Raw genomic sequence first — 25710 nt, forward strand, 5'->3', positions numbered from 1 at the left:
TACAGGCTCTGGAGAGTATGCAGCATTTATTACAAAGCCAGGAGATACAAATGTCCCAGGGCGAGAGGAGTGTACAGCCACAGCACCTCAGACACAGGACAAGGTGCAAACACAAACCCGTCGGGGGGCTCCCAACCCCAAACATCTAGGTTGTGAGAGTCTTGCCTCCTCACCTCCTCCCCGATCTGCTCCATGTATACTGGAGGAAAAACAGGCGGGCAGGGATCTGGTGGGGTCTGCCCCCCAGGGGACAGTCCACTGACCTCTCGGGATGAAGCTGAGGTCAGAGCTTACAGGTTTCTGTCTTCTTGTGCTTTTAGAAGCCTCTGTCACTCTTTCCTGACTCAGCCTCAGCTGAGGGCAGGGAGGGGACTGGAGGGCTGTTTGCCTTTGGCAGAATCTGGGGTCTGTGCTTGTCTGAGGTTAACCCCACTCCCCCTGTCCCCTCTAGGCCCCCAAATGAGACTTTACCACCAGCCTTGCTAGTGCGGGGTTCCTGGGTGGGGGTGGGGGTGGGTTCACAATGCTAAAGCCACAGTGGAATTCCAAGGGCTGAGGCCTCACGTGGCCTGAATCTTCTCTTCCACAAGATAAATGATGCACAGGCCACACACAAAGGCAAAAAAAAAAAGGCAGAACTATCTATTCTCTGCACAAAGTTTCCACTGCAAGAGGAGGAGGTAAGGGAGATGCCATCTCCACCGCCCACTCACTCCTCAGAACCAGGAATAAACTGCATTTGTAAAAGGCACTGTCTTAGCAATTTTCTGGACATTCAACAATGGGGGGGGGGGTGGGCAGGGCACTGGTCAGGGCAGGATGGCAGCCAAGATGGGGAGAGGGAAGGTGGACCCCAAACACAGCCAGTTAGAACTGGGCCTAAAGCTTTGGGGGCTGGTGGGGCCCCCTAACGCCCCATCTTCCCTGGGAAACAGGAGGATGGAGCAGAGCTTTATTGGGCCTCAAGTGGTCCTCTAGTCTATCTCCAGGCACCCCCCCAAGAGAGCAGGGCAAATTACACAAGACCCCCTAAAAATGAACACCCCATCCCCCACACATACACACACATAAAGTTTGTTTCCCGTGGCATTTAAATTAATCTGGTTGGTCCATAGAAAATAAGTATGTATATTTGGTTTTTCCTATGTACATATATATATAGATTTATTTATAAAACCCGCCCCCCACCCCTAAGGTGGGAGGAGCTGGGGAAAGTAGAAGAGGTGGAAAAAGGGCCCAGAAAAAGTGGAGGAGTGGAGAGGCGTGGCTGGAAAAGAAGGAAGAGGGTCCCTTTCCTCAAGTTAAGGGGGGCACAGGAGCTCCGTTGACAGTCATCTTGCGCCCCCTGCTGGTGGAGGATGGTGTCTGCAGGCAGTTCGAGGTGCCCCCGTTGGCAGCTGTGGTGACCCCACTGGCTGCCGAAGGAGGGGTGGGGGAGGTAGGGTGGGTGGCTGGGGGCCCGTGGGAGCTGGGAGAGCCATGGGAGGGGGTAGCTGGGCTGGGCAGGGAGGAGGAGGTGGCCGGCAGGGTGGCAGGGCTGGGAGCCTTGTCGCTGACTGACTCACACTCAGATGCCCCACTGGTGTTGGTGCCCTCAGAGGGGGTGGGCGCTGCGGGCAAGGTGAGCCGCTTGCAGGCCGGCTGGACACGATACTTGAGGGGGAGAGGGCCGTTCTGTGGGGAGAGACGCAGGGAAACGGAGGGTGTCAGGAGAAAGGCTAACCAGACTGCCACCCCCCCTTCATGCCACAGTGTCCAAACATGAAGAAAGGGAAGGTCCGGGCCTTGGAGAGGAGAAAGAGCCAGCAGAGGGGAGGAGCAAGGCCAGAGATACAGGGGCACACAAAGACCCAGAGAGGCAGACGGACCGTGTAAGACCAGAGACGAGAGAAAAAGGAAAGAGGGAGGCCGAAGAGCAGAAAGCAACATTTACTCCTTCACAGCCACCAGACCCTCTTTTCTGACCCTGAATCGGGGCCCATATCTGCCCAAGGATCCTTTTCTCCTTCTGAGTGTGGGAGGTCATCAGGGAGATGGCCTGGAGGCTGACCTGGTGTAGTGAGCCACCCTGGGCATGCCCAGCTCAGAGACAGGGGATGAACTGTGATTGATTGGAGCAGGGTGGCCCATGCGGTCAGTGTGGCCACAGACCAACGCCAGACCCTGCAGGGGTCCCCTCCCAGCCCAGCTCACCCGCCGCCAGGGGTAGATGTAGGCGATATCCATGAGGGTGTAGTATTCCTTCAGGGGCTCGTCCTCATATAGAACCTCCACCTGGAGGAGGAAAGGGTGGACACCATGACCCTGGCCGGGCTCAAGCCTCCAGCCATTTGGCAAAGAGGCTCCAAGCTAGGAGTCTTGGGGGGTGGGAGGTGGAGCACTGGGGAGGGTGGACTTGCAGGTGGTCCTCATAACTCTTGGGTTTCATGGTGTATTTGACTTTCCTATCAGAGTTGTCCCAACATAACTCCTGACTACCACATGGAAGGGATCCAGAGAAGACACCCACATCCTTAACAACCGCCACCCCCAGCCATCCACGCAGCTATCTGGGTCCCGTTACATCTCTGGCAGGTACCCCAGAGGAGCTAATGGGCAAAGAAAAGGCCCAGGTGAGAAGGATGTCGTGGGACACTGGCTCTCACCCAGGGAGCACAGTGGAATCACCCAGGGAGCTTTAAGAAAAACACCAATGCTTGGATCTCACCCCCAGAGATCCATAGATTCTGATTTAACTGGTGTGACATGAGTCAAGTCAAGATTAGCCCTGAGCTAACATCTGCTGCCAATCCTCCTCTTTTTGCTGAGGAAGATTGGCCCTGGGCTAACATCCGTGCCCATCTTCCTCTACTTTGTATGTGGGACACCTGCCACAGCATGGCTTGGTAAGCAGCGCGTAGGTCCACGCCCAGCATCCAAGCCTGTGAACCCTGTGCCGCTGAAGTGGAGTGCGCAAACTTAACCACTACGCCACCTGGCGCGATGACATGAGTCAAGTTTTAAAGCTCCCCACGTGATTCTGACATGCAGCAAAGTTTGGGATCCTAGAGTAGCATTGGCAGCACCTGGGAGCTTGCTAACACTGCAGAATCTATCAGAATCTGAATTTTAACAAGATCTCTAGGAGATGACAGACACATTCAAGTTTGAGAGGAATGTCCTAGAACTCCACTGGAATGCAACTGACCTTCCTTCCTCCAGCTGGCTCTAGATAAGACCTTGTATTTTTGCATACTTACCTCTGCCACAGTGCTGAGTGTGCAAGCATGCATGCACATCCACACACACCATCTGGGTCCCATACACCTCTGCACACTGGCTTCAACAGACGCAGACTGCCCCACTGTAATCTTGGTTTCAATTACCCTTCTACTCGGGCTCAATTACATGACCCTGCAGGCCCTTGGTGACACCCAGCCAGCCCTGAACAATGTCTGGGATGCACAGATTGTCAGACACACCCACACACAGATACTCACTTTTTGAAAGGGCCCAGGGACTCACCTTGTACTTGCTGGGCACATCCATCTTGTTGCGGAGAAACTTGGCAAGATGCATGACGGTCATGGCTGCTGGGCATCGCAGGAAGCGCACCCCTGTCTGCTGGGGGAGAGGCACCCAAGGGCTGGGGTCCACCCCAGGCATTGTCTCGCCACTCACATCCCACTCCTAGGCAGGCCCCAGTACTCACCTTCTCCTTGTCCCCATCCCCATTCTCCAGGGGGCCCTTCTTCTCCTCCCGGTCCCTGGGGGAGGAGTAAGAATGAAGCTAGGGAGACCCTGGAGCAGGCAGGATTCCCTAATGCACACATCCAGAGGCACCCTTTCCTCCCAGGGCAATGGGGCCAGGGTGGGAAAAGAGGTAACCCAGCCTAGGACCCCAAAAGGACCAGCTCTGGGTCAGACTTGCCTGACACCTTCGTAGAACTCGATTGAGAGGCTGACAATCTCGTCGTCGCTCAGGGTCCCCTTCTCCTGCTCCAGAACCTCGCCGCGATCCTCATTGGAGCCATTGGGGACTACAGAAGGAGAGAGTTCTGAGGGCGTCATCTAGGATCGGGGAAAGGAGCCCCACCAAGGACCCAGGGATCTTGGAGCTCAGCAGGGTGAACCCAGCCATCCTCTGGGCTGGGGAGGCAGCATGGTGGTACACGGAGGATGGACGGCCCAGTGCATCCAGCCCTCACGCCTGGAGCAGTGCCCCACACTCACATGGTTCCAGGCCTGGGAGCACACACACACGTGTGAACACACAAGTGAACACACTCACCTTCTGTCAGGGGGTACGCTGCATAGAAATCCCGCCGCCGTTTCATCTCATCTGGAAGAGGAAAGGAAGCAGGGTGAGGAGGGAGCAACAGGCTGGGAAGTGGGGGGCGCTGGGCAGGAGAAGGAAGGGTGTATGGATACCTTTAAAAAGCCCAGGGACCAATTTGTAAACGATGTCTTGGAGAGTTTTGTCAGATCTGGAAAAAAACAAACAGAGGCCTATCAGTGCCTCACCTTGATCTCTCCATCCAGGGACCCCGCTTCCCACCTCCCTTCCTCAGATTCAGGGCCCAGGCACTGGGGTCCCTGTGGGCCTGGTCTTTCCCCCTCCAGTATTTCTCAGCCTACAACAAGCTGGATACAACCGAGGGAGGGAAGGGGCCTCGGGTCCGTGCCCAGTGCTTATTCCCCATCTGCCACCTTGGCTACAGGAAGCAAGGAGGGCTGAGGGACAGAGGACAGCTGCCCCAGAGGACTGGCAGGGGTGGGAGGGACAGTGCCAGGCCCACCTGATGCTCAGCAGCGGCCGGGTTTTATGGACCTGCACATCACACATGGGGCAGTACTTGTTGGTCTCCAGGTAGCGCACGATGCAGGTTTTGCAGACTTAGGGGGTATAGAGAGAGGGAGGAGAGTCAGAGCTCCCTTCATGACCCGAGACCAGCCCCACGCCCTCTGCTCAGGTTCAGGTAGCCCTTCTTCTCCACCTTGTCCCCAGAGTTTAGGCCTGTTCTGCACAGATGACAAGTGCCCCTTATCTATCTTTGAGGGAGGACAGATCTTGTGCGTGTGTATGTGTGTGTGTTAGGCCAGTGTCATGTATCATGCATAAGGTGAGCCCCAAGTCCCAAGCTCCTCTGATGGACTACAAAACAACAGCCAGCCTGTTAGACATCTCTGGGGTCCTTGACCCCTTGCCAACAAGCCCATAGTGCACACAAGGGACACCTGTATCTTCAGGGGGTGAGATTTCAGATGAAAGTCCCTGAAAATAACTTCTGGGCTGAAACCTCCAGTCTGCCCTCCCAGGCAGCCTCTCTGTGACCTGAGGACCCCACAAGACACATGGATGTGTGTGCTCTTCAGGGCAGGGGCTATACTCTGCCTTCCCCGCGCAGTGCCCCTCCATCCTGGGCAGAGGCCGCTCACCCTCCACCCAACTCACAGGAATGCAAGCACTCCACGATGGTAGTGGCATCGATGAAGTACCCCCCGCAGAGGGCACACATGAGGTGAGGGTTCAGCTCGGTGATTTTGATCCGTGTGGTCCGATGCATGATGCCGGGGCAGGGGGCGGGGGGGCTGGGGAGTGTCACCCTGGGAAGTGAAAGTGGAATCAGAAACCCAGAGATCCAGGAGCCCCTCCCATGCAACATCTCTCCCCGAGCCCAAGGCCCTTCCTCTGTGCCCTCAAGGCCGGACTGGGTGCATGCATGGGGCTGGTTCTTTCTGGCCTCCTCTGAGTGTTCACTGGGTGCCAGGGGCTCTGGAGATTCACATAACCTTGAGCAACAAGGTCAGGCTCCATCTTAGGAGCAGCAGAAAAGACTGAGGTTAGACCACAGGAAGTACTACCCAACTTTTCAGAGGATGTGGGGAGGCAGGAAAATGGAAGAGAACAGAGTTCTAAAAAATCTCCCTGATCCCAACCCATATTCACTCAAGTAAGTGCTGGGAGCTGTGAGGAAATTTAAACAAGCCAGTGTCCTGAGCCTCAAGAAAATAAAAGAAACAATAAATTACCCACACCCCCTCATCCCCTCTATGCATCCCCTCTATGCATCCCCTCTATACAGCCCCTCTATGCATCCCCTCTACGCATCCCCTCTATATACAGCCCCTCTATGCAGCCCCTCTATGCATCCCCTCTACACAGCCCCTCTACGCAGCCCCTCTACGCAGCCCCTCTACGCAGCCCCTCTATACAGGCAAGGCCCCTGACTTGCTCTTTCTACTCCACCCTGCCCTTCTTCCATCCCATCTACTCCTCCTCCAGGAAGCCTTCCCTGGAAACACTGTGGGCACAGGCTGCCCTAAGTTTGAAGGGGGCACCCCATCACTTGTCTTTCTGGCTCTGCATCCAGCCCCAGCCCCAGCCCCAGAGCAGCAACCTGGAAACCCACCAGATGGTGACCGTGGGGCTTCCAGGCCTGGTGCTTAGCCAGGAAATACTGAGGACAGTCCTTACACGCCCGATGTTGGGAACACGCAGCTCCACCTGTGCCCACGAGCACACACTTCCACACCCCCTCCCATGCACAGGCAGGAATTTTCCCACCTGGGCACTGCCACCCACCCACCGTCTCCCACCTGTTGATACCTGCTCTGCAACCTGTCCAGTGACAGACCACAGGCTCTCCGAGAAACCTGCCAAAGCTGGGTAGAAAGCTCCCTGTCCCCAGCCCACCTGAGGGTCCAACCACGCCCTGGCAGGGTCCGGGGAGGTCAGGCAAAGCCTAGCTCTGGATTGGCTAATGTGCTTACTTCCTGGCATAGAAATCAAACCTGCACCTAGAAGGCACGGCCCCTCCCTCCCTCTTCTTTCCCAGAGTAAAAGCCCAAGGGGTGGGGCTTGGAAGGGTGGCGAAGCCCAACAGCTCCTTTACAACACACACCCTTCCCTCCTTTCCAGAAAGATTTCTAAAGCCACCACATTGGGTTTTCTAGGACCAGAAATTCACAGCCAGGATCAGCAGTTTCTATAGAGACCCCAAGATGAGTTTGGCCAGGACCCAGACATCCAACAGAGGCACAGGGAGCCTGGCCAGAGACCAAAAGAGAGGGAGAGAGACAAAGGCCACACGTGGGAGAGACCCCGAGTTGCAGGGCAGACAGAGGGGAACAAGCAAGCCCAGAGGCCAGTGGAGAAGCAGTGGCCAAGACCAGCAGACCCAGCCTGAGGAAGGACAGGGGTTCCCGCCTCATATAGGGCTGCCTCGGCTGGCCCTCCTTGCACGGGTGCCCCCTTCACAATTACGCAGAAGGCTTGCTGGCTACTCCACTGTTTGGTCGTTTCCAAAGTAACCCTGTCCCTGGCAAGATGCCCAAATATTATTACAACCATCCAGAGGAAAGAACAAACTCCAAGCGGCTGTCTCACTGAGCGTGTTAATATCCATCAGATGTGTACGTTCCGTCTGGGCCTCCAAAGGTACTTCATGGGACTACTTGCCCCGTGCGTGTGTCTGTGTGTGAATGAATCTGTGTGTGCACGCACAGCTGGAAAGAAAATGTTTTGGGGTCTGATAATGCTGGGGGTCCAGGTTGCTGTCTGTGAATCTCATCCCCCTTCTCTTTTTCTCTCTCCCTTTCACACGCGCACACACACATACATACACACAAACATGTAGGCGCTTCACACTGCCTTAGCCACCTCATTCACACACTGGCTGTGTTTTCAAAACAGACAGTTGCTCTTAAGAACTCCCATCCAGTTCCCGCCAGGCAGACTGGCCTGAACACAGGAGCTCCTAGGCAAATGGCCATGCCCCTCACCCTTCTGCTTCCGCCAGCATCTGTGAGAATTAAGACCAAGACTATCCCTCAAGCCCCTTTCTGGATGCGCCGGTGAAAAGACAGAAATAGATGTGGTACTTATTGAATGAAATGTTCCTCCTTCTGCCCTTAAAGAAATGACCCCCCTTGCCATACTCCCTGCCCCCCCACCCCATCCCCAGGGGCCTCAGACTGTTACCTCTGGGGCGGGGGGGGTTGGGAGAAGCACTGATTGGTTCCTCACCTGATTGCCATGGTTACCTGCAGGGCCCTGCCAGCAGGTGCCAAGAACAACCATAAACAGCTCTGTTCCCCCATTGCACCCCCTCCCCAACTTCCCCACCCAAGGCCTCAGGGCTCCACATTCCAGACACCCAATTCCTCCCAGCTGCATCTGGCTGCTGTGTTGTGGAAAGGAGAGGGAAGAGGGGTGATGGGTGGCTGGACCTCCAGCTGTCATCATTTTAGGGAAGAGGCTGAGAAATGAGAACAGCCTGAGGGAGAAACTGAGGAAGAGAGAAATCCCAAGAAGCAGAAAAGGGAGACCAAGGGCCATTTGGAAGTAGCCTTTGGGGACTTTAACAGTTCAGTCTCAATTACATCCCCACGGCGGAAACAGGCACTGTCTCCTACCCCCAACCAGGGACCAAGTCCTTCAATATCTTCTGTCCCCGAACCACTGTCTTTGCCCACGCCTGGGGCCTCAGGTCTCGGCTGCAATGTCAGGAAAAGAGCCTGATCTGCACCCAGCATCTAATCCCAACTCCTCCTCGACATTCAAGCCTGGCACTCGTCTTTCCCCATCCTCAAAGCCCCCTGCTAATAGAGGGCTCCACCCTCCATCTCTCCATTCTAACCAGTCTCTTTCTGGAAGCTCCTCCGCAATTTAGGTCTCTCCCGCTGTCAGTTTTTCATTTTCCCTGCAGAAATAGTCAAGTCTGATTACCAGAGGTCGCTTCTGCTCCTCCAGATGCCCAGCTACAACCTTCTTTGCTCTGCCTTTCCTCCACAAGACATTAGCCCAACTCCCTCACTAGAACATCTCCAGGTCTTAGGAAAAGTCACTCAAGGTGACGTCCAGACATCTAGAATTGCAGAGGTAAAAGGGATCTTAGAAAGCATCTTGTCCAATCCTTTCATTTTACAGATGATGAAAATCAGAAAGAAGTGACTTGTCTAAGGTCAGGCAGCAACGCGGTGGCAGTCCTAGGACTAGAAGCTGCCTGACCCCGGTTCCAGTAGTCTCTACACACCTGCACCCAGGCCAGGCTCCCCACACATCTAGGGAACCAACAAGCCTGGCCTGACTCCATCCGGGTGGGTGGAAAGTAGAAGGACTCCAGGTTCTCTAGAAGACCACTCAGTGAGCCTTCTGGGAGGGGTCAAAGTCTGGCCAAAACATGACGATCAGCCCATATTCTCACCTTGAAGTAGGAAGAGAGGGCAGAGGCTTAATACCTCACCCCACTTCCACGTTACAGATAGAGAAACTGAGGCTGCGTGGAAGCACAGTGAGGCAGAAGGTACTGGGTCCCAGTACACCCTTCCTCTCCCAGCTGTGTGGGTCCAACAGTGGAAGCCCCATGTATTTTGGGGGGGATGTGAGGGGAGAAGGGGGTCTGCCTGGGGACATTGTTAACCTCTCAATATTCCCTGATCCCAAGGATCTGCTCCCCCAACCAGCAGCATTGAAAAAGGCCTCTAGCCTCCTGAAGCTGGCTCACTCTACCCTCCCTCCCTTTCCCACCTCTCAGCTTCTTAAGATCAAAGACCAACACCCAAAATATACACACAGGGAGCCACAATTGCCAGGTATGCACACATATGCACACACAGCCAGACACACCCCCTCCATCTCTCTCTCTCACTCACAACACACAAGGCCAGACAGATACTACACACACACACACATACAACCAGACAGACACTTGGCCAGACACACCCCATCATACACACAGCCAGACCAGAGCCAGGCCTACACTTGCCAAATGCACAAGCCACCCCCACCGCCCCATCCAGAAGCACAGTCTGACATCCCTACCTGAAACCAGAGCTGCAAACACACACTAACCTTTTGTGCATCCCTGGTCCACCCAGGGTAAATTATAACATACCTCTCTTCCTGCAACAAAGGCAGAGCAGCTCCCAACCTCTGCTCTGGGGGCCAGAGGCTGGAGGAGCCGGGTGGGCATCTGACCTGCACAAAGATATAACCTCTTCCTGTTCAGGCTCTCTCCATTCCTATGGCAACAGTTCCATCAACCAGGATCTCGAAGGCAAGGCCAGGGGCAGCAGAGAGCCCCCCTTCCTGTCTACCCCTCAAGACTTCAACTTGAAACCCACCCAGCTACACAAGATCTGGATCCTGAGTCCCAGGTCTCACCTGGAGTCCGTTTCCTGCCTCATTCCAAAGACAGCTCTAAGACTTCAACTCCAAACCAAGGAACCCCTGGGAAAACCTCCCCACCAAAAAGCTGCAACAGAGCTGGCTTTATGCTCCTTCTCCAAGTCCTAACACTTTGGAACAGAGTGGAGAGGGGGGAGGAAGGAGAGAAATTAGAGTTGCAGGAACAGATACAACTGCAAGAGGCCCAGAGAAGGAGGCATCAGAAGGGAATGGGAGACATCTAAGTGACCCCCTCCCCAGGGACAGAGAGCCCTGGAGAGACTGAGGCAGCGTTGGGGGAGTACTCTAAAAGACAAAGACCGGGAGAAGCGCTGGGTTAACACTCGCACAATATTTACAGGCAAATCCACCACCCCCAGGCCGCCTCCCTTCCCCACCTCAAGCCATCCGGAGCAATTCTGGGCAGATGGGGGCGGTGGGGGAGGGGGAGAGGCATGCCTGGGCCCACCGTAGAGACTGGAGGGGCAGAGGGTGTCTGCTTGCCAAGGGGTCCCACCCCCTCAGAGGTAGCAGCAGGAGGGCCTGGGGAGGGAGGGGGCAGCCTGGCTCCCCAGTGGAAGAGGGGCCAGTCGGTCAGACCCCTCCTGCCTCCGCTGGCGACGGGAAATATCGCGATAAATCTCCCCCCACCTCCATTCTAACCCCTCCGCCCTGGCTTCTGCGGGAGCCTGGGTCAGAGGATCAGAGACCCCAGTTACCGGGTGGCTGCTCCTACCTTCCCTAGAGCCAAACTTTCGGCGGGGCCCAAGGAGGGGTGTTCCGGAGAAAGAGGCTCTGCTGAGGTGTTTCGGGGAGGGGGCGGGGCGCCCAGTCCTGGGATGGGGGAAAGGGACCGGCTGGGGGAGGTGCCCGAGAGGACGGGGACCCCGGCAGGGAAGAGCGCCCTCCCCCGGCCCCGCAGCAATCAAAAAAGCATGTCCCCTTCCTCCCGGCCTCAAGTCCTCGCGCGTCCATGACGCCCCAGTACCCACGGAAGAAGCAGAGAGCGACCCCTCCCCAGACCCAAGGGGGTAGTGGCGTGCAGCCTGGGGCTGCTCTGGCTCGTGGGGAGGGCTGGGGGGCAGAGATCCACCCCAGCGCGTAGCCCCAAAGCCCTGTGGCTGCCTCGGACCCTCCCCCTCGCTACCTCGGGAGCAGGGCTACGAGGGGGGCTGCGGCACAAAGAGGTAGTGGTCGAGGGAGACGCCAAATCGTTAAAAGGGGGAATCCACTTCGGCCATCTTGGAAGGGAGGAAAGGGAAAAGGGGAGAGAAAAAAGGGAGAAAGAAAGGCGGACGGGGCGAGCTACGAGAGGGGCTGGCGGGGGTGGGGCGGGGACGCGAGAAGCAGGCCCGGCTCGGAGCCTCCCCCTCCCACAGAGGTTTGCAAAGAAGGAAATACCGGCCCCCCATCCCGATGCCCCAGATGGTTACGGGGTAGGAGAAGGAAAGGAAAGGGGCGTCCGCCTCCGCTTACCTGGGTTCGGGGTCCGGTGGGTCTCGGGGAGGGGGGGATGGGAGGGAGGGAGGGAAGGGAGGGGAGGGGGGCCGCAGCCGTGTCTCTCGCTCCGGCGGCGGGAGGGGAGAAACCTACGGTAAGAAAGGAGTTTGTGAAAGCGGCTTGGGGTGGGAGGGAGAGAGGGGAGGGGAAGGGACGGAGGGGGGAGGGGAGGGACCGGGGCTGGAGGGGGGAGACAAAATGGCTTTTTTCCTCCTGACAAGAGTAGGTCCCGCCCACTACTCACCCACGTGACCTCATTCCTTCAGGGTGTTTGCGGAGAGGGAAAGAGGAGGAGGGAGAGAGGCTAACGAGGCTGCGCCCCCGCCGGGGGCCCGGCCCCCAAAACTAGGACGCGACCTCACCCTTCCCCAAACAGCTCCTGACCCTGGAGGATGTATCGTCTTCTCTGTTACCCTCTGCAACTTACCCTTCCCCCCCAAAAATATGTGTGCTCCCCCCCACCCTCTGACCCTGCGATTCCCGCCCCTAGCTGGGGGGCCTGGAAAATGGTGAGATGAGGACCGGGCTGAAATGTGGCTCGCCCTGCAGTCCTCCACGCCTCGGCCTCGACCAAAGGGCGCTGGGCTGGGGCGAGGGTGGCGACGCCTCCAGCCATGCGTCCGGGTTATTTTCATTCACTTTCAAGTGACACTCCCTTAAAATTAGTAACTGCATTGGTGAGAGCGTGTCCCCCACCCCCTTGCCCCTCTCAGGGGCCAGATCACTGGCTTTAAAACGCAGCACACCGGGACTCAGCCGGGGCGCCTCAGGGAGCAAACCGCCGGGGGACGGAGGGAGAGGCCTGGGGGGAGGTCTCTTGGGGGAGCTCGGTTTGCTGTGGTGGAGGTTGGCGCCCTCGGTGTGCTCGCGCGGAGCAAAATGGAACGCAGCCTCAGCCGGGAGTCAAGCTGAAGACGGGGACGCAGGCTCCGGGGCCGAGGCACAATAACTCGACCAAACTCGAGAGGCCCGCATGGACTACAAAACGAGGCACGGGGGCTCAAAAATGGCCCGCGCTTTTTTTCCTGCCTTGCGCTGATTCCTGCATTTTGCGCCCGTGCGCTGACCGCGCTCCGCGCGGTTGGTGCGCCTCCCTCGCGGCGGCGGCGGGAGGAGCCGGGCGAGCGCAAAGGCGGCTGGTGCCCGCCGACTCCGACCGTCGCTCCAGGCGCCTCCCGGTGCTCTGGCTCCTGTCCCCAGTGGCCCCGCCGGGAGGAGAACGAAGAGAGAGGCTTGGAAAAGCCGGGAGGAGCGGCTGAGGCTGGCGCTGGGGAAGCCAATCGATACTACGTTACGGCGACCACCGTGGGCCTCATTAGGACGGTCGAGTTGCTTATTTGAGATTTATTAGGGAGGGACACTGTCTGTCCCTCCAAAAAGCTCGATTATCCGGCCAGAAGCGCCATTAAGCGCACTGGCGGTGGGTGGTTCGAGTTAGGAAATTAGGAGACAAATCTTCCGCAAGCTTCGGAGCACCTGCCGCCGCCTCCTTCCTCCCTCCTTTCTCGAAGCCCCGGAGAACCCAAAACTGGGCTCCCGGACTGAATGCTTTCACCCTTTGGCCGGCGACCGGGAGACCTGCGGATACCGGCCGCAAAACCCCAGCTTCAGCCTTCAGGCCACACCGGCTGAATGGGGGCGGGGAAGAAGAGGAAGGGCGGGAGAGATTTCCGCCCAAAGGGAGTTGTCTGAGAACCCGCAGGAGAAGGGCCGGGGAAGGATCTGGTCACCTGCTCCCCTGTCCTTGCTCGCGGAGACCAGGAGTTCGCCGCTCCTCATGGAAAGGGGGCTCTTGGCGTGGGCACGCCCACTGTCCCTAAGGCAAGTGAGTCGCCGGCATCCTGGACTCTGCCAGGGAAGACTCGCGCCTCCTTCTCTGTCCCCCAATCGCCCTCCGGGGAGGGGAGCGCAGCAGGGACTCCTGGTCTGCCACGCCTTTCGGGCTAGAAGATCTCGGGCAAGAGAAACCTGTAGGGGCTTCGCGAAGATCTCGGTCCCACTCACAAGCCACAGGGGCACCCAGGGGCTGCCTGGGGGCAGAGGGGTAGGATATCAGCTAGTAGGAAGAGAGCTGACGTCCCTCTGAGTCCCAACTGCGGCCCCTTTAATCCTGGAGTGCTGCCGGAGGGGGCCACCGTGCTCACCGGGGGTCCGTTCACTTGTTCCTCAGACAGTTATTAAGCGCCAGCCACGAGCAAACCATAAGTCAGAAGCGGCATGCTGAAGACCCCACTACCCACTAAAACTTCATTTTAATCAACTCCATCCTGGGCGACCCGTCCTCACATCGCTGGCCTTTCTGGTTTATCAGGAGAACCTTCTGACCCAACCTTTTTCATATCTGAAGTTCTCTGGTTTCCCGGCAAAGAAGCACCTGTCATGTGCCAATGTCAAATCTGTGCTAGGCACGGAGGACATAAAGCTGATGAGCCCGGCTTTTGCCCTCAGGGTGCTCACAGGCCGGTGGGGGCAAACCCAGAGGGTTACACAGCCTGTCCCATTAGCTTCCATGGCACTGTGTATCCCTCCCATTTGCCCCCACCAGCCCTGTGAGCGCCCAGTAAGTCTCTGTGAGCGATGGGCAGGGCTTTCAGAAGAGGCCTCTGAGCCCAGTCTTGAGGGAGACCATATGTCAAAGGGAACTGCTTGAGGGCGTCCTTTGCTTAGCTCCTCTATAAAAGTGAAGGCTCCCACCCCTCACCCTGGGATGCGCCTCTGGCTGACAGTGGTGCCAATGCTTCCCCCTCGATTCTGTGTTAGTTGTAGTTCCACACAGTCCTCCAGCTGACACCTCTCATCAGAAGGGTCACTGTGTCTGACACAGGCTAGAAGCTTCCAGAGGGCAGGAACCCGAGTAATCTAGGTAATTATTTCCAGTACATACTGAGAGCTACTGCAAGGATAAGATCCCCTTGAAGGTGCTGACAGTGTGGGAGAGGGCGGCTCTGCTAGTGATTTTATGACTGTCTTGACCTTTGCGTCTTTTACTCCTCTCTCCCCAAAACAATATACTTTGTCAGTTTCTGCTTCTATTTCCCCATCCTCTTCCCCACTTCTGTGAATTTCTAGAAAAAAATTGTTTTGTTGTTTTCCTTTTCCTGATGCTTCGCATATTAACTGCTTCCGTTTTCCCTCTCTCCATTTTCTCGGTGTCTTCCTTCCACTCACCGCGCCTATTTCTCTGTCACGTCCCCTCTCTGTATATCAAGCTGTGTTCTCCCTTTCTCATCTTTTTCTTTATCCCTCAGTTTGTCGCTGCCTTTGTCTCTCGCGGTATTTTCTTCCCTTCCAAATGTAATATTTTGAGATTGTAACATCGATTGAGGCAGACAATGGAAAACTGTCCAACCTCCACTGCAAATTCATTCTTAATCCTACGAAAAATGCAATCTGAAACCTATTGCACAATGAGACAAAAACCTCTGTCTGCTTTTCCTGCTTGGGGGCGGGGTGGGAGGTAGGAGGTGAAGTGCTGGAGAAATTATCCCACCATTGACTGAACAATAGCGAGTTTTCAATCACAATGACCCTCTGATTTGCTATGGAAAAAATTGTTACCTCTGCCATTTCAATACAAAATTTGGCTTTTAACTGGTTGGGAGAATAACACTTGAGTTTCCCTTTTTCCTCCCCTTTCTACTAAAAACGGGAGAGAAAGACAGCGTCCCTGGGTGGGCTCGAACCACCAACCTTTCGGTTAACAGCCGAACGCGCTAACCGATTGCGCCACAGAGACTGCGACAATCACCAGGCTGGCAGTGAGTCGAGTCAATAGGAGTGAGCCTGCGATGATGCAGAAGGCAGAACAGAATTTCTGCAATGGGGCGAAAGAAGCTCGACTCTGGAAAGAAAGGAAAGGGTCCCGATCAGGGAAGGGGAGGAGGCGGGACGCGCACGCCTCTCCTCCATTGGCTCTGGGAGAGATCGTCGCCGGCTTCCTCGGGGAAGGAAGATATGGGGAAGCCCGGAACGTCCCTTTTTAGGGTGACCTGAGACTTGGAGATAAGTAAAGTCCATCTGCTGAGAGTCCCCAAAAGCAGAACAACCTTCGGCCTCCAAACCTCCCCTCTGCAGCTGAACCCCTGCAGCTGCAGAATACCTGCGGCACCCTCCCCCGACCCCTCCACCTCGCAACATTAAATATGCACTTAATGGGCGCCTCCTAAATACCAGGCGCCGTTCTAGGGCCGTGAATGTCCAAAGCCTAGCACAGTGCCTGGCACACAACAGACGTAAGGATTTCTGGAATGAATAAGTGAAACAAGCTAGCGTGAGTAATACGCCCGACCCACACGACGTGTTCATAACCAACACCGTCGCGCTTCAGCTGGGGCCACAGGCCCCTATCTCGGGCTCCACCGGCCCAGGTGCGCGCACGTCCCCGCGCCTGTCTCTGGCCTCCTGAGTCCGGGTCCGCCACGATCCCAGCTCGCACCGCGAGGCCAGGCTCTTCCGCACTCACAGTGACTTTTCACTTTCCGCTGTCTCCGTTTTGGCTTCTCAACCAAACTCCTGATCTGATGACTGACAGAGATGCATAGCCAATAGGAAGCCAAAATGTGCCGGAAGGGTCGGCCTTTCAGCTACTAGAGAGAAAGCAACAGGAGTGGTTGCGCAGGGAGGGCCTTCGCCGGTTTGCTGAAGTTGTGGCGAGTGGAGGTCCCAGTACGCCGCAGTCATGGTGAGATGGGGAGCGGGGAGAAAGGACATGGGGTAGGGATTGAGGAACGGGCATGGGGTCATGGGACGTTTGGGGGGCGGAGAGAGCCTGGTGGTCGATGGAAGGAAGCGGCTCCAGTTTGAAGGGGAGCGAACCGCGGTGAGGACCCAGGGGGTGAATTCAGGTCCTCGCGGCTGCACCGCGCTCATGTCAGGGCTGGATTCGGGGCGTCCGGGCGCCTCCAGAGTGGAGGACGGTGCGTCCAGGAGCCTCAGGATCAGGGGCTGCGCCGGGGGCTATGGCTGCGTTTGGCCCTCGCGCTGAGCACCTCCGCCCTGTCTGCCCCAGTCTATTATGTCCTATAACGGAGGGGCCGTCATGGCCATGAAGGGGAAGAACTGTGTGGCCATCGCTGCCGACAGGCGCTTCGGGATCCAGGCCCAGATGGTGACCACCGACTTCCAGAAGATCTTTCCCATGGGCGACCGGCTGTACATCGGCTTGGCCGGTCTCGCCACCGACGTCCAGACCGTGTAAGTGTTGGGGGTCCCCGCCCACACCCAGGCCCCTTCTTGGACAGCCTTGCTCGGCGTCTTGAGTGGCCTGGGTCAGTCATCTACCAGACGGCACCAGCGAACCTGAGACTTGCCGGACACCTTAAGCGATACAGAGTTGTATCCTAACCAACTTTTGCCAGCATTTACTCTGTGCCAGATTCGGTGGAAAGCACCTTACATGCACGGACTTATTTAATTCTCTTAACGACTTTACCATGTTGCTGTCCCATTTGCAGATGAGGAAACTGAGGGTCTCAGAGAGTGTCTTGCCAAGATGCAAGCTAATGAATGTCACCCAGGATCCCAGTGCAGGTCTCCCCGAGGCCAAAGCCTGTGCTCAGTCCCTAAAGAACTTCAGGTCTAGTTGAGAGACAAGGCAGGCATATATGGGAAAGATAACTGACTCATGATGAGCTGGTGCATATTAACTGCTAGATTAGTTATCTAGTTGACAGTGTTTCTGTGATTTGAGAGGAGAGAGAGTCTGGGAGATGAAGCAGGTAGCTGTTGTGATGGTCTAGGTGTGAGGCTTATGGTCCTAATGGGGTGGTAGTGGTGGGAAAGGAAAGGAAGGCATTTCTGAGAGTTGTTACTGACCAGCCGTAGTGGCTGCTTGGATATTGTGAGGCCAAAGAGTCATTCATGGAGGTCGGGGTCTGTGTCTGGTTTTTTTGTGTGTGTGTGAGGAAGATTGGCCCTGGGCTAACATCCGTGCCCATCTTCCTCTACTTTATCTGGGACGCCGCCTCAGCACGGCTTGACAAGCGGGCATCGCTGCGCCTTCGGGATCCGGTGCGCGTTTGGGATACGAACCTGTGAACCCCAGGCCTCCGAATCGGCGGAGTGTGCGCACTTAACCGCTAAGCCACCAAGCCAGCTAAGCCACCAAGCCAGCCTCGGGACGTGGGGGGGGTGGAGTCGGGGTCTGGTGTGTGTGTGTTACTAGTAACTAGACTAGTACTTGGCATGTAGGCAATCTAAAAATGTTTTAAAGATGATTTCTGTTTTGAGCATGTTGACTGAAATATAGAAATTGGGAGGACTAGTTTTAGGAGAAAGATGACTTTGATTCTGACACCAATTTTGAAGGAACAAGGCGAGCCAAGTAGAAACATCTTGGGTCTTGAAACTATATCTCAGGGCTGGAGAGGCATTGGTGATATGTTAAATCTATGGGAACAGATTCTGGAGAGACAAAATACATAGAGGGGAAAAAAATAAGCTGCAGTTTGAGAGCCAAACTGTGTATTTAGCAGTGAGGGAAGAAGAGAGGCCAGAGGAAAAAAATCAGGGTAGGGTTTCAAGAGGGAGGATATAGTCACAGATGGCAGGTTCTGCAGGACGCTGGTGGCCTTAGAGCAGCAGTGCCTGGACTTAGTTTTTAGGAGACTAGTTCACTAATGTGGGTGGAAGCTTGTCAGAAAATTGTCTCTCTCATTTCCCTTAAAGCTCCCTAAGTCTCAAGAACGTAAAACTTGGAAATTCTTCCTGAGAGGTAACCCAGCCAGCTCTTTCTTTCCAGTCCTGGTGGAATCAGAGAACGATCGCTTAGGGTTCCTGTCCATGTGAAGGCCCCCAGCAGCCTCCCTCTCTCCTGTCCCTGCCGTTCTCCTCACACTACTTCCTTTTCTTCAGGAGGCTTTTTTCACCAAGTTTGCTTGTTTGTGGGCAGAAACAAGCCAGGCCTTGGTTTCCTCACCTTTAAGGTGAAGCTCAGGTTGTGTCTAAGGCCCTTTGTTCGGGTGTCCTGTGACTTGGGGCTTTGTTTCCAGCAGGTCTGGCATTGGTCTGCTCCTTGCAGGGGCCACTCCCTGGGCTCTGAGATGGCACTGGAGGAGATGTAGCCTTTTTTCTCAGGCACCTTCCACTCCATTAGTGCAGCAGCTGCTGTTTGTTAACGCGTAAGACTTTGCAGTGTTCTGAGCACCTTGTCATGCACCCATACATTTATCTCACCACCAGGTGATTGAGTGTGTCCCCATATTATGGGTGGGAAAATTAAGTGAGAGGTTGAAGGCCTAGCCCAGGTCAGCGCTCGGTCCACTGCCCTTTCTACTGTAAGCTGCCATGTCTGGGCCTGCAGGTAGACTCCCACTAAGACTGTAGAAGGAGCTGTGCGTTTTATTGTATATATGTTATTCCTCAAAAAAGAGGGGAAAAATCTACTTCTTAACTCCCTTTTTCTCTCTTCAAAAAAAAGTAAGGGAAAAAAGGTTAGCAGTGTGGCATGTTTACAGGTGACAGATGTTGGACAAGTCCTGAAAGTGGACGTGAGGCTGGACTTCTGGTGAGAAAATCACTGGGAGGGAGAGAGAGGAGTCTTGGCGGGGGCTGAGATTGTGTGTCTCCCGAAGTACCTCCTGACCTCCACAGGGTGGACATGAGGGGACATTCAGCAATGACTTACTAACTCATTTTTCTTCTCCTACCACAGTGCCCAGCGCCTCAAGTTCCGGCTGAACCTATATGAGCTGAAGGAAGGTCGGCAGATCAAGCCAAACACCCTCATGAGCATGGTGGCCAACCTCTTGTACGAGAAACGGTGAGTGGAAGTGTAGTTGGGGACTTCGGGAGTGCAGAAACTTTGGCCAAGTAGGCATGTAGTATGGAGGGGTGCCCAGGATGGCGATTCCTCCTGTTCTATTTCTTATTTGTAGGATGATATCCTTATTATTTTAGGCATCTGTTTTCTGTGGGCCTGCCTAACAACCAAATAGAAAAGAAAGGGCTACTTCTGAAGATGGCAGGGAATGCAAATAGCAGATGAACTTGCTTCTAGGCAACAGAATTAACCCCACCAAAGATGCCCTGGCGTCTCCCAGCCAGGAGCCACCCTTGCTCCAGAGCTAATTCTGTCGGTACTAGGTTCTCTGGAATACATGGAACCTAGGAATTGGGTATGTTAATTTTTGTCAGTTCTATTTGGGGACTTTACGATGAGAACAGAAGGGGCCTAACTGTAAAATTCAGTGCAGAAGCTGGGATGGAATCGAAGGGAGAACTAACCCCATAAGCACTTCCCCCCATACCTCTGGGCAGAACTGGTGGCAAGAAGACAAGTTGAGCTTTTTTTTTTTTTTTTCTTTTCTTTTCAACTTTTTATTTTGAGATAAGTTGCAAAGTACTCTTTAGCTTTCGAAACTAAATCTTTGCCATTTCCATACCTGGAGCAATATTACTACCTTTTTAGTATTAAAAAGTTAAAAACAAAGGGGGCCAGCCCGGTGGCGCAAGCGGTTAAGTGCGCGCGCTCCGCTGCGGCAGCCCGGGGTTCGCTGGTTCGGATCCCGGGCGCGCACCGACGCACTGCTTGGCAAGCCATGCTGTGGCGGCGTCCCATATAAAGTGGAGGAAGATGGGCACAGATGTTAGCCCAGGGCCAGTCTTCCTCAGCAAAAAAAGAGGAGGATTGGCGGATGTTAGCACAGGGCTGATCTCCTCACAAAAAACAAAAAAAGCGTTGCTGTTTTTTTTAGTGTGTGTTAATATCCTCAGCCGTGAATTGTCTGCCATATGTGGTAATTACATTTATCAAAATCCCAAATTGAGAAAGGCTTAACAAAAAAAAAAAAATGATTTATATGGGGGAAAAAGGTCTTATAATGTTGTAAAAATTAACTCACATTTAGGTATATATTTAATGGCTCATGTTTATTGCAGATAATAAAATTATAGGCCATTGAGGGTGACCTGAAAAATTCTAGATTCTTAGTGGCTCTAGCCGGGAGCTTTCTCTACAAGCCCAACTGAAATCAATGATTTTCCAGCAGGATAGGCTAATGCAGTGATTTGCAAAGTTGAGCAATGTACAGACACTTTTCAAAGGAAAAAACTTCTCATGGACCCCAGAGAATCTATCCAGGCACCTCTGTTTGTGAAGCACCGCCAGGAAGAGTCAAACACTGACCTTCAGGTGATGCCTTGCCATCAACATGACTGGAAGTGCAATGCAGGCCCTGAACTGTGTTGTATTTAGTTTTAAGGTTGTTACCCAGATAATACAGAATATTCTTATATTAACTTTATTTTCAGTTTATTGAGAGAAAAATGCAAAATTTTAAGTTTCTTCTAGAAATTGATACCCAGGGATCTGTTTGAGAAACACTGAATCAAAGCGTGCTACCCCAACTCCTTCCTCCACCTTAGAATTATTATTTTTAGAGTTATTTTTTACAGCACTATAACTTAAGATCATGCCCTTAGAAATTACTGAGAGCCGATATAAGACATATGAATAATGCCTCTTTACTTACTGTTTCTATTGAGTATAGTGGCTATAAGTTTTTGAGTATTTTATATGTAAAGATCCCTAAGATTGAGTCTTCTCAAAGCTCAGGGTCTAGAACAAGTTTCTGATAAGCTGCTATTTCCTGTCAGCAGATAATGAAAATAACCCAGCTCACTGAGTGTCCTTCTTTGGCTTGCCTGCTAGGAGACTCAGAACAAAAGTTTGTGTTCAGTCTGAGTGTCTTGTTGCTATTAATGGTTTAGTTTTATTTTTCAGTGTTTTTCCTATAAACTGCTTCAAATCCTTTTTTGAAAGGAGTAGAGGTATAGATGTATAAATAGAGAGTTGAATGGTGATAGAACCTGGATTAGGATAGGGAAGATTAGAAGAAAGCAGAATTCCCAAAGAAAGGAGGAGGAAGAGAGGGTCAGGGGTGAGGAGGATATGAAGGTAAGTGTCAGAGAAAAGAAGGAAAACATCTTGGAGCATTGCCAGATGCCAGGAGAAGGGGAAAGGGTTAACAAAGCTGGCCACAAGCCAAGGGGCCCTCCGTTTTCCTCCCCAGGCCTGGGCCAGGGTCTTGTTTGAATATCTGAATAGGCCTAACAGGAAAGTGAGCGTTCTTGAGTTCTGGTTTCTCTCTCTGCTCCTGGCCCCCACAGGTTTGGCCCCTACTACACTGAGCCAGTCATTGCAGGGTTGGACCCGAAGACCTTTAAGCCCTTCATTTGCTCTCTAGACCTCATCGGCTGCCCCATGGTGACTGACGACTTTGTGGTCAGTGGCACTTGCACCGAACAAATGTACGGGATGTGTGAGTCCCTCTGGGAGCCCAACATGGTGAGTTGGCGGCATGGAGTAGGGCTGGGCTCTGAGGTACCCACCCCTTGGCCATCAGGGAAAAATGTGTTTACCTGGCAGATAATGGGGAGAATGGTACAGGTAGGAGAGAAAGCGACAGTTGCTTGAGCCTTGGGAGGGTGTCCAGAGACTCCATCTGCCAGGGCCTTGGTGCGGATTGGCTGGCTCCAGGGAAGAACACCTTCTGTTAGCAGACCCCAGTCAGATATTTGCTACAACAACAACAAATTCCTCACGTTGGGTTTACAGGGTTCTCACACCTGTTCATTGAACAAACATTTAACCAGGTGTTGTAGGGTTAGACAGCTCAACAGAATGGGCTCGGGACCTTCAGGTGTCCTGGTTGGAGACTCGGATCCTCCTACCATTTAATGAGTTATGTTCTTGGGTAGGTCACTTCACTTCTGTGTGCCTCCATTTCCTTGGCTGTAAAATGTGGGGGAGAGTAGAACCTACCTTATGAGTGGTGTGAGGAAAACATGCAAAGATTGGAACAATGCCTGACAGTGAGGGCTGGCTATGGTGCCAGCTCTGCCAGGCTCTGGGGAAACCAAATAGTCTGTCTTCAAGGGCTTACTGCAGTCTAATGAAGCAAGACGGACACCCAAATACCTGTTAAAATGCAGTTTGCCAGGAAGAAGAGGAAAGAAAGGACCTAGTTGGCAGAAGGAACAGCCTATGCAAAGATACAGGAGGGGCCAGGTGTGTTCAGTGATTGGAGAGAGCTAGCTGTGGCTGCTGGAGTGCAGGCAGAATGTGGGGTGAGGGCCGGCCCTGTGGCTTGGTGGTTAAGTGCGCGCGCTGCGATGCTGGCAGCCCAGGTTCGGATCCCGGGTGCGCATTGAGGCACCACTTCTCTGTCCATCCTGGGGCCGAGTCCCACATACAGCAACTAGAAGGGTGTGCAGCTATGACATACAACTATCTACTGGGGCTTTGGGGGCAAAAAATAAAATAAATAAAATCTTTAAAAAAAAAAAAAAGAATGTGGGGTGAGGTGATGATGGAGAGGGAAATTGGGGTGAGCTTTTGAAATGCCTTGAATGCACGCCAAGGAGTTTGAACTTGTTTCTTTAGCATGGCGTCAAAAGCAATAAGGAACTGTAGGCCTGCGGGTAGATGCCATAGGCTTTCGTAGTCACCTACAGGAGGCGCTGAGGTCCTGAGCAAAGGTAGTGGCAATGGGGGAGGGGGCAGCCAAGAGTCTAGAGGACTTGGTCACTTAAAACAGAAGTGAGGGGGCCGGCCCCGTGGCTTAGCGGTTAAGTGTGCGCGCTACGCTACTGGCGGCCCAGGTTCGGATCCCGGGCACGCACCGACGCACCGCTTGGCCGGCCATGCTGAGGCTGTGTCCCACATACAGCAACTAGAAGGATGTGCAGCTATGACATACAACTATCTACTGGGGCTTTGGGGAGAAAAAAAAAGGAGGAGGATTGGCAATAGATGTTAGCTCAGAGCCAGTCTTCCTCAGCAAAAAGAGGAGGATTGGCATGGATGTTAGCTCAGGGCTGATCTTCCTCACCAAAAAAAATAAAACAAAACAAAACAAAAAAACAGAAGTGAGGGAGGTGGAGATATGGAGGATGCCTGAGTTTTCTAGCTAAGCCAACCAAGATAGAGGATCTAGGAGAAGGAAGAGGTTTGGGGGGAAATGGGTACCTGTGAGACACCCAGGAGAAGAGTGCATCGGACAGCTGATAAAGCACACAGGAGCCAAGTAGGGATTCTTCTCATTTTACAGAAGAAGAATTGAGGCTTAGTGAAGGGACATGTGACTTGCCCAGGGTCACACTGCTGGTTAGTGGAGGAAGTTTGGGGCTTGAACTTCCCCTTACATAACCCTCCTTCCTTCTGAGAAGGAGCTGAGGGGGCTTCCCATATCCAGGGAACCATCCCTCACTTCAGGCATGGGAGAGGCCAGAGCTGGGGGCCTTGAGCCTAAAGAAAAGAGAGTTAAGGAGCCAGACCAAGTAGCGTCCAAGGCTCTGGGGATTAAAAGGCTTCTGCTCTGTTGGCAGGATCCAGAACACCTGTTTGAAACCATCTCGCAAGCCATGCTGAATGCTGTGGACCGGGATGCAGTGTCGGGCATGGGAGTCATCGTCCACATCATGTGAGTATGAGTTGGGAGAAGTCTAGAAGCTTTGTAGACACCTGACCCTCCCCTCCCCCATAAACACCCCATCTTCCCAGCCCCCTGGTCACGTGTGAAATAAGAAAAGCACTTGCAGCAGGCACAGGATAACAGAAATCCATGCTTCCTTGAGTGGCAGCTAGGAGCCTACCCAGAATTCCCTGGCCTGTGTCAGGTGAGGCTCCATCACCCTGAGTCTCCTCCCCTTGCTCACAATAGACATTTCTTTCCTTCCTTAACAGTGTCCCCACAGTCTCAGGGACCTGTGTAGGATGAGCCACAGCAGAGCTACTGCCGACAGATGGAAATCCTAGGCAGCTCCCCTCTCTCCCAGCTCCTACCAGTGTAGAACCCACAAGTGTGTGATGTACTGAACTGGGAACTACTTTCCAACCCCTAGCCAGATCCCTAACAGCCATCCCCTTTTGCCTCTTAACTTGTTTGGGGCTATCACCAGGAACCTGATTGGATGAACTAGAAGATGTCCTCCCACTGCTTTCTGCTATTCATCCCAGAATAAGCATTTAGACCCTTTTTTTTTTTTTTTTCTTTTTTGTGAGGAGGACCAGCCCTGAGCTAACATCCAATGCCAATCCTCCTCTTTTTGCAGAGGAAGATTGGCCCTGGGCTAACATCCGTGCCCATCTTCCTCTACTTGATATGGGACACCACCACAGCATGGCTTGACAAGCGGTGTGTTGGTCCATGCCCGGGATCCGAACCTGCGAACCCCGGGCCGCCACAGCGGAGCGCACACACTTAACCACTGCACCACCGGGCCAGCCCTAGACCCTTTTATTATGGGACAGCCTGCTTAATTACCATGAAAAAGATTGGGGCTGATACAGAGAATTTACTACCCCAAGGTTCTTTTATGTTCATTGGAGTGAAACACATCACACCTCCTTCCTAAGCTACTTGTTCTCTAGGCCTGGGGAGCTCCTTCCCTTCTTTGGAGGGCTTCGCAGTCCAGCCCTGAGTCATCTCAACTCTTGATGGTTCCACCTATGGAAAGCCTTCCCTGGAGTCTCCCCATGTCTCCATTCTCCCCTTCCCTACCACAGGCCAAGGAAACAAGCTAACATCAATGTAACATGAGCACAACACTCAAACCTAGAGTTAGGACAGCCGTGTTCTGCAGTCTAGATGGGTGTAGATGCTTTGTCTTTCTCTCTCTGCAGTGAGAAGGACAAAATCACCACCAGGACACTGAAGGCCCGAATGGACTAACCTTCTGTTCCCAGAGCCCACTTTTTTTTTTTTTAAATAAAACAGTTTTTCTTTCACTCCTGCTGCTTTGAGTCTTTACCACAGGTCTCTCTCCCTAGGTGGGCAGTTACTCAGGGTGTAGCTCCGCCCTCGGGCTCTCGTCTTGACTTGAGCTCATGCACTAGGCACCAGCGGGGATGGTATCCACACATCACTTGTTGAGGGCCTGCCATGTGCTAGGCCCTGCATGCAGAGCTTTACACATTCTAGAATTTAATCCTCATAGTGACTTAAGGTAGTTGACATTATTCTTGTTTAAGGGCAGGTAAATAACTTGCTCAGGGCCACTTAAATAAGTGGTAGGGCAAAGATGTAAACCAGTGCTTCATTTGACTCCCAAGCCTCGAA

General features: G+C 53.7%; 2 protein-coding genes and 1 non-coding gene across 9 annotated transcripts; 1 reads left to right on the top strand and 2 right to left on the bottom strand.

The window, feature by feature from the left end:
- Nucleotides 1–11: 11 nt before the first annotated feature.
- PCGF2 (polycomb group ring finger 2) lies at nt 12–11809 on the bottom strand. Of its 7 annotated transcripts, none has more exons than XM_014790756.2 (11): nt 11627–11809; nt 10887–10984; nt 5435–5586; nt 4779–4875; nt 4411–4466; nt 4271–4321; nt 3911–4019; nt 3692–3746; nt 3505–3603; nt 2194–2274; nt 12–1674 (listed from the first exon to the last, which is right to left on the bottom strand). In XM_014790756.2, the coding sequence occupies exons 3-11, from the start codon at nt 5544–5546 to the stop codon at nt 1297–1299; spliced, it is 1038 nt and encodes a 345-aa protein (XP_014646242.1). In that variant the 5' UTR covers nt 5547–5586; nt 10887–10984; nt 11627–11809; the 3' UTR covers nt 12–1296. The 7 variants fall into 7 exon arrangements, with proteins under 7 accessions (XP_014646242.1, XP_014646241.1, XP_087297197.1 ...); XM_014790755.2 differs by lacking the exon at nt 11627–11809 and adding an exon at nt 11298–11515; XM_087441071.1 differs by lacking the exons at nt 10887–10984; nt 11627–11809 and adding an exon at nt 9018–9450 and having other exon boundaries at nt 12–1365; nt 1566–1674.
- A 3503-nt stretch (nt 11810–15312) lies between these two features.
- TRNAN-GUU (transfer RNA asparagine (anticodon GUU)) lies at nt 15313–15386 on the bottom strand. The gene has a single exon. It is a non-coding gene; the product is annotated as a tRNA-Asn (tRNA).
- Nucleotides 15387–16176: 790 nt separating this feature from the next.
- On the top strand, nt 16177–25379 carry PSMB3 (proteasome 20S subunit beta 3). The gene is made up of 6 exons (XM_004434594.3): nt 16177–16331; nt 16659–16843; nt 19302–19409; nt 21758–21935; nt 23978–24072; nt 25275–25379. Exons 1-6 carry the CDS (start codon nt 16329–16331, stop codon nt 25321–25323), a joined length of 618 nt encoding a protein of 205 aa, XP_004434651.1. The 5' UTR covers nt 16177–16328; the 3' UTR covers nt 25324–25379.
- Nucleotides 25380–25710: the final 331 nt, after the last annotated feature.

This window comes from Ceratotherium simum, chromosome 16, assembly GCF_057802395.1.
Source record: "Ceratotherium simum simum isolate JZ-2026a chromosome 16, ASM5780239v1, whole genome shotgun sequence".
Lineage (NCBI taxonomy): Eukaryota > Metazoa > Chordata > Mammalia > Perissodactyla > Rhinocerotidae > Ceratotherium > Ceratotherium simum.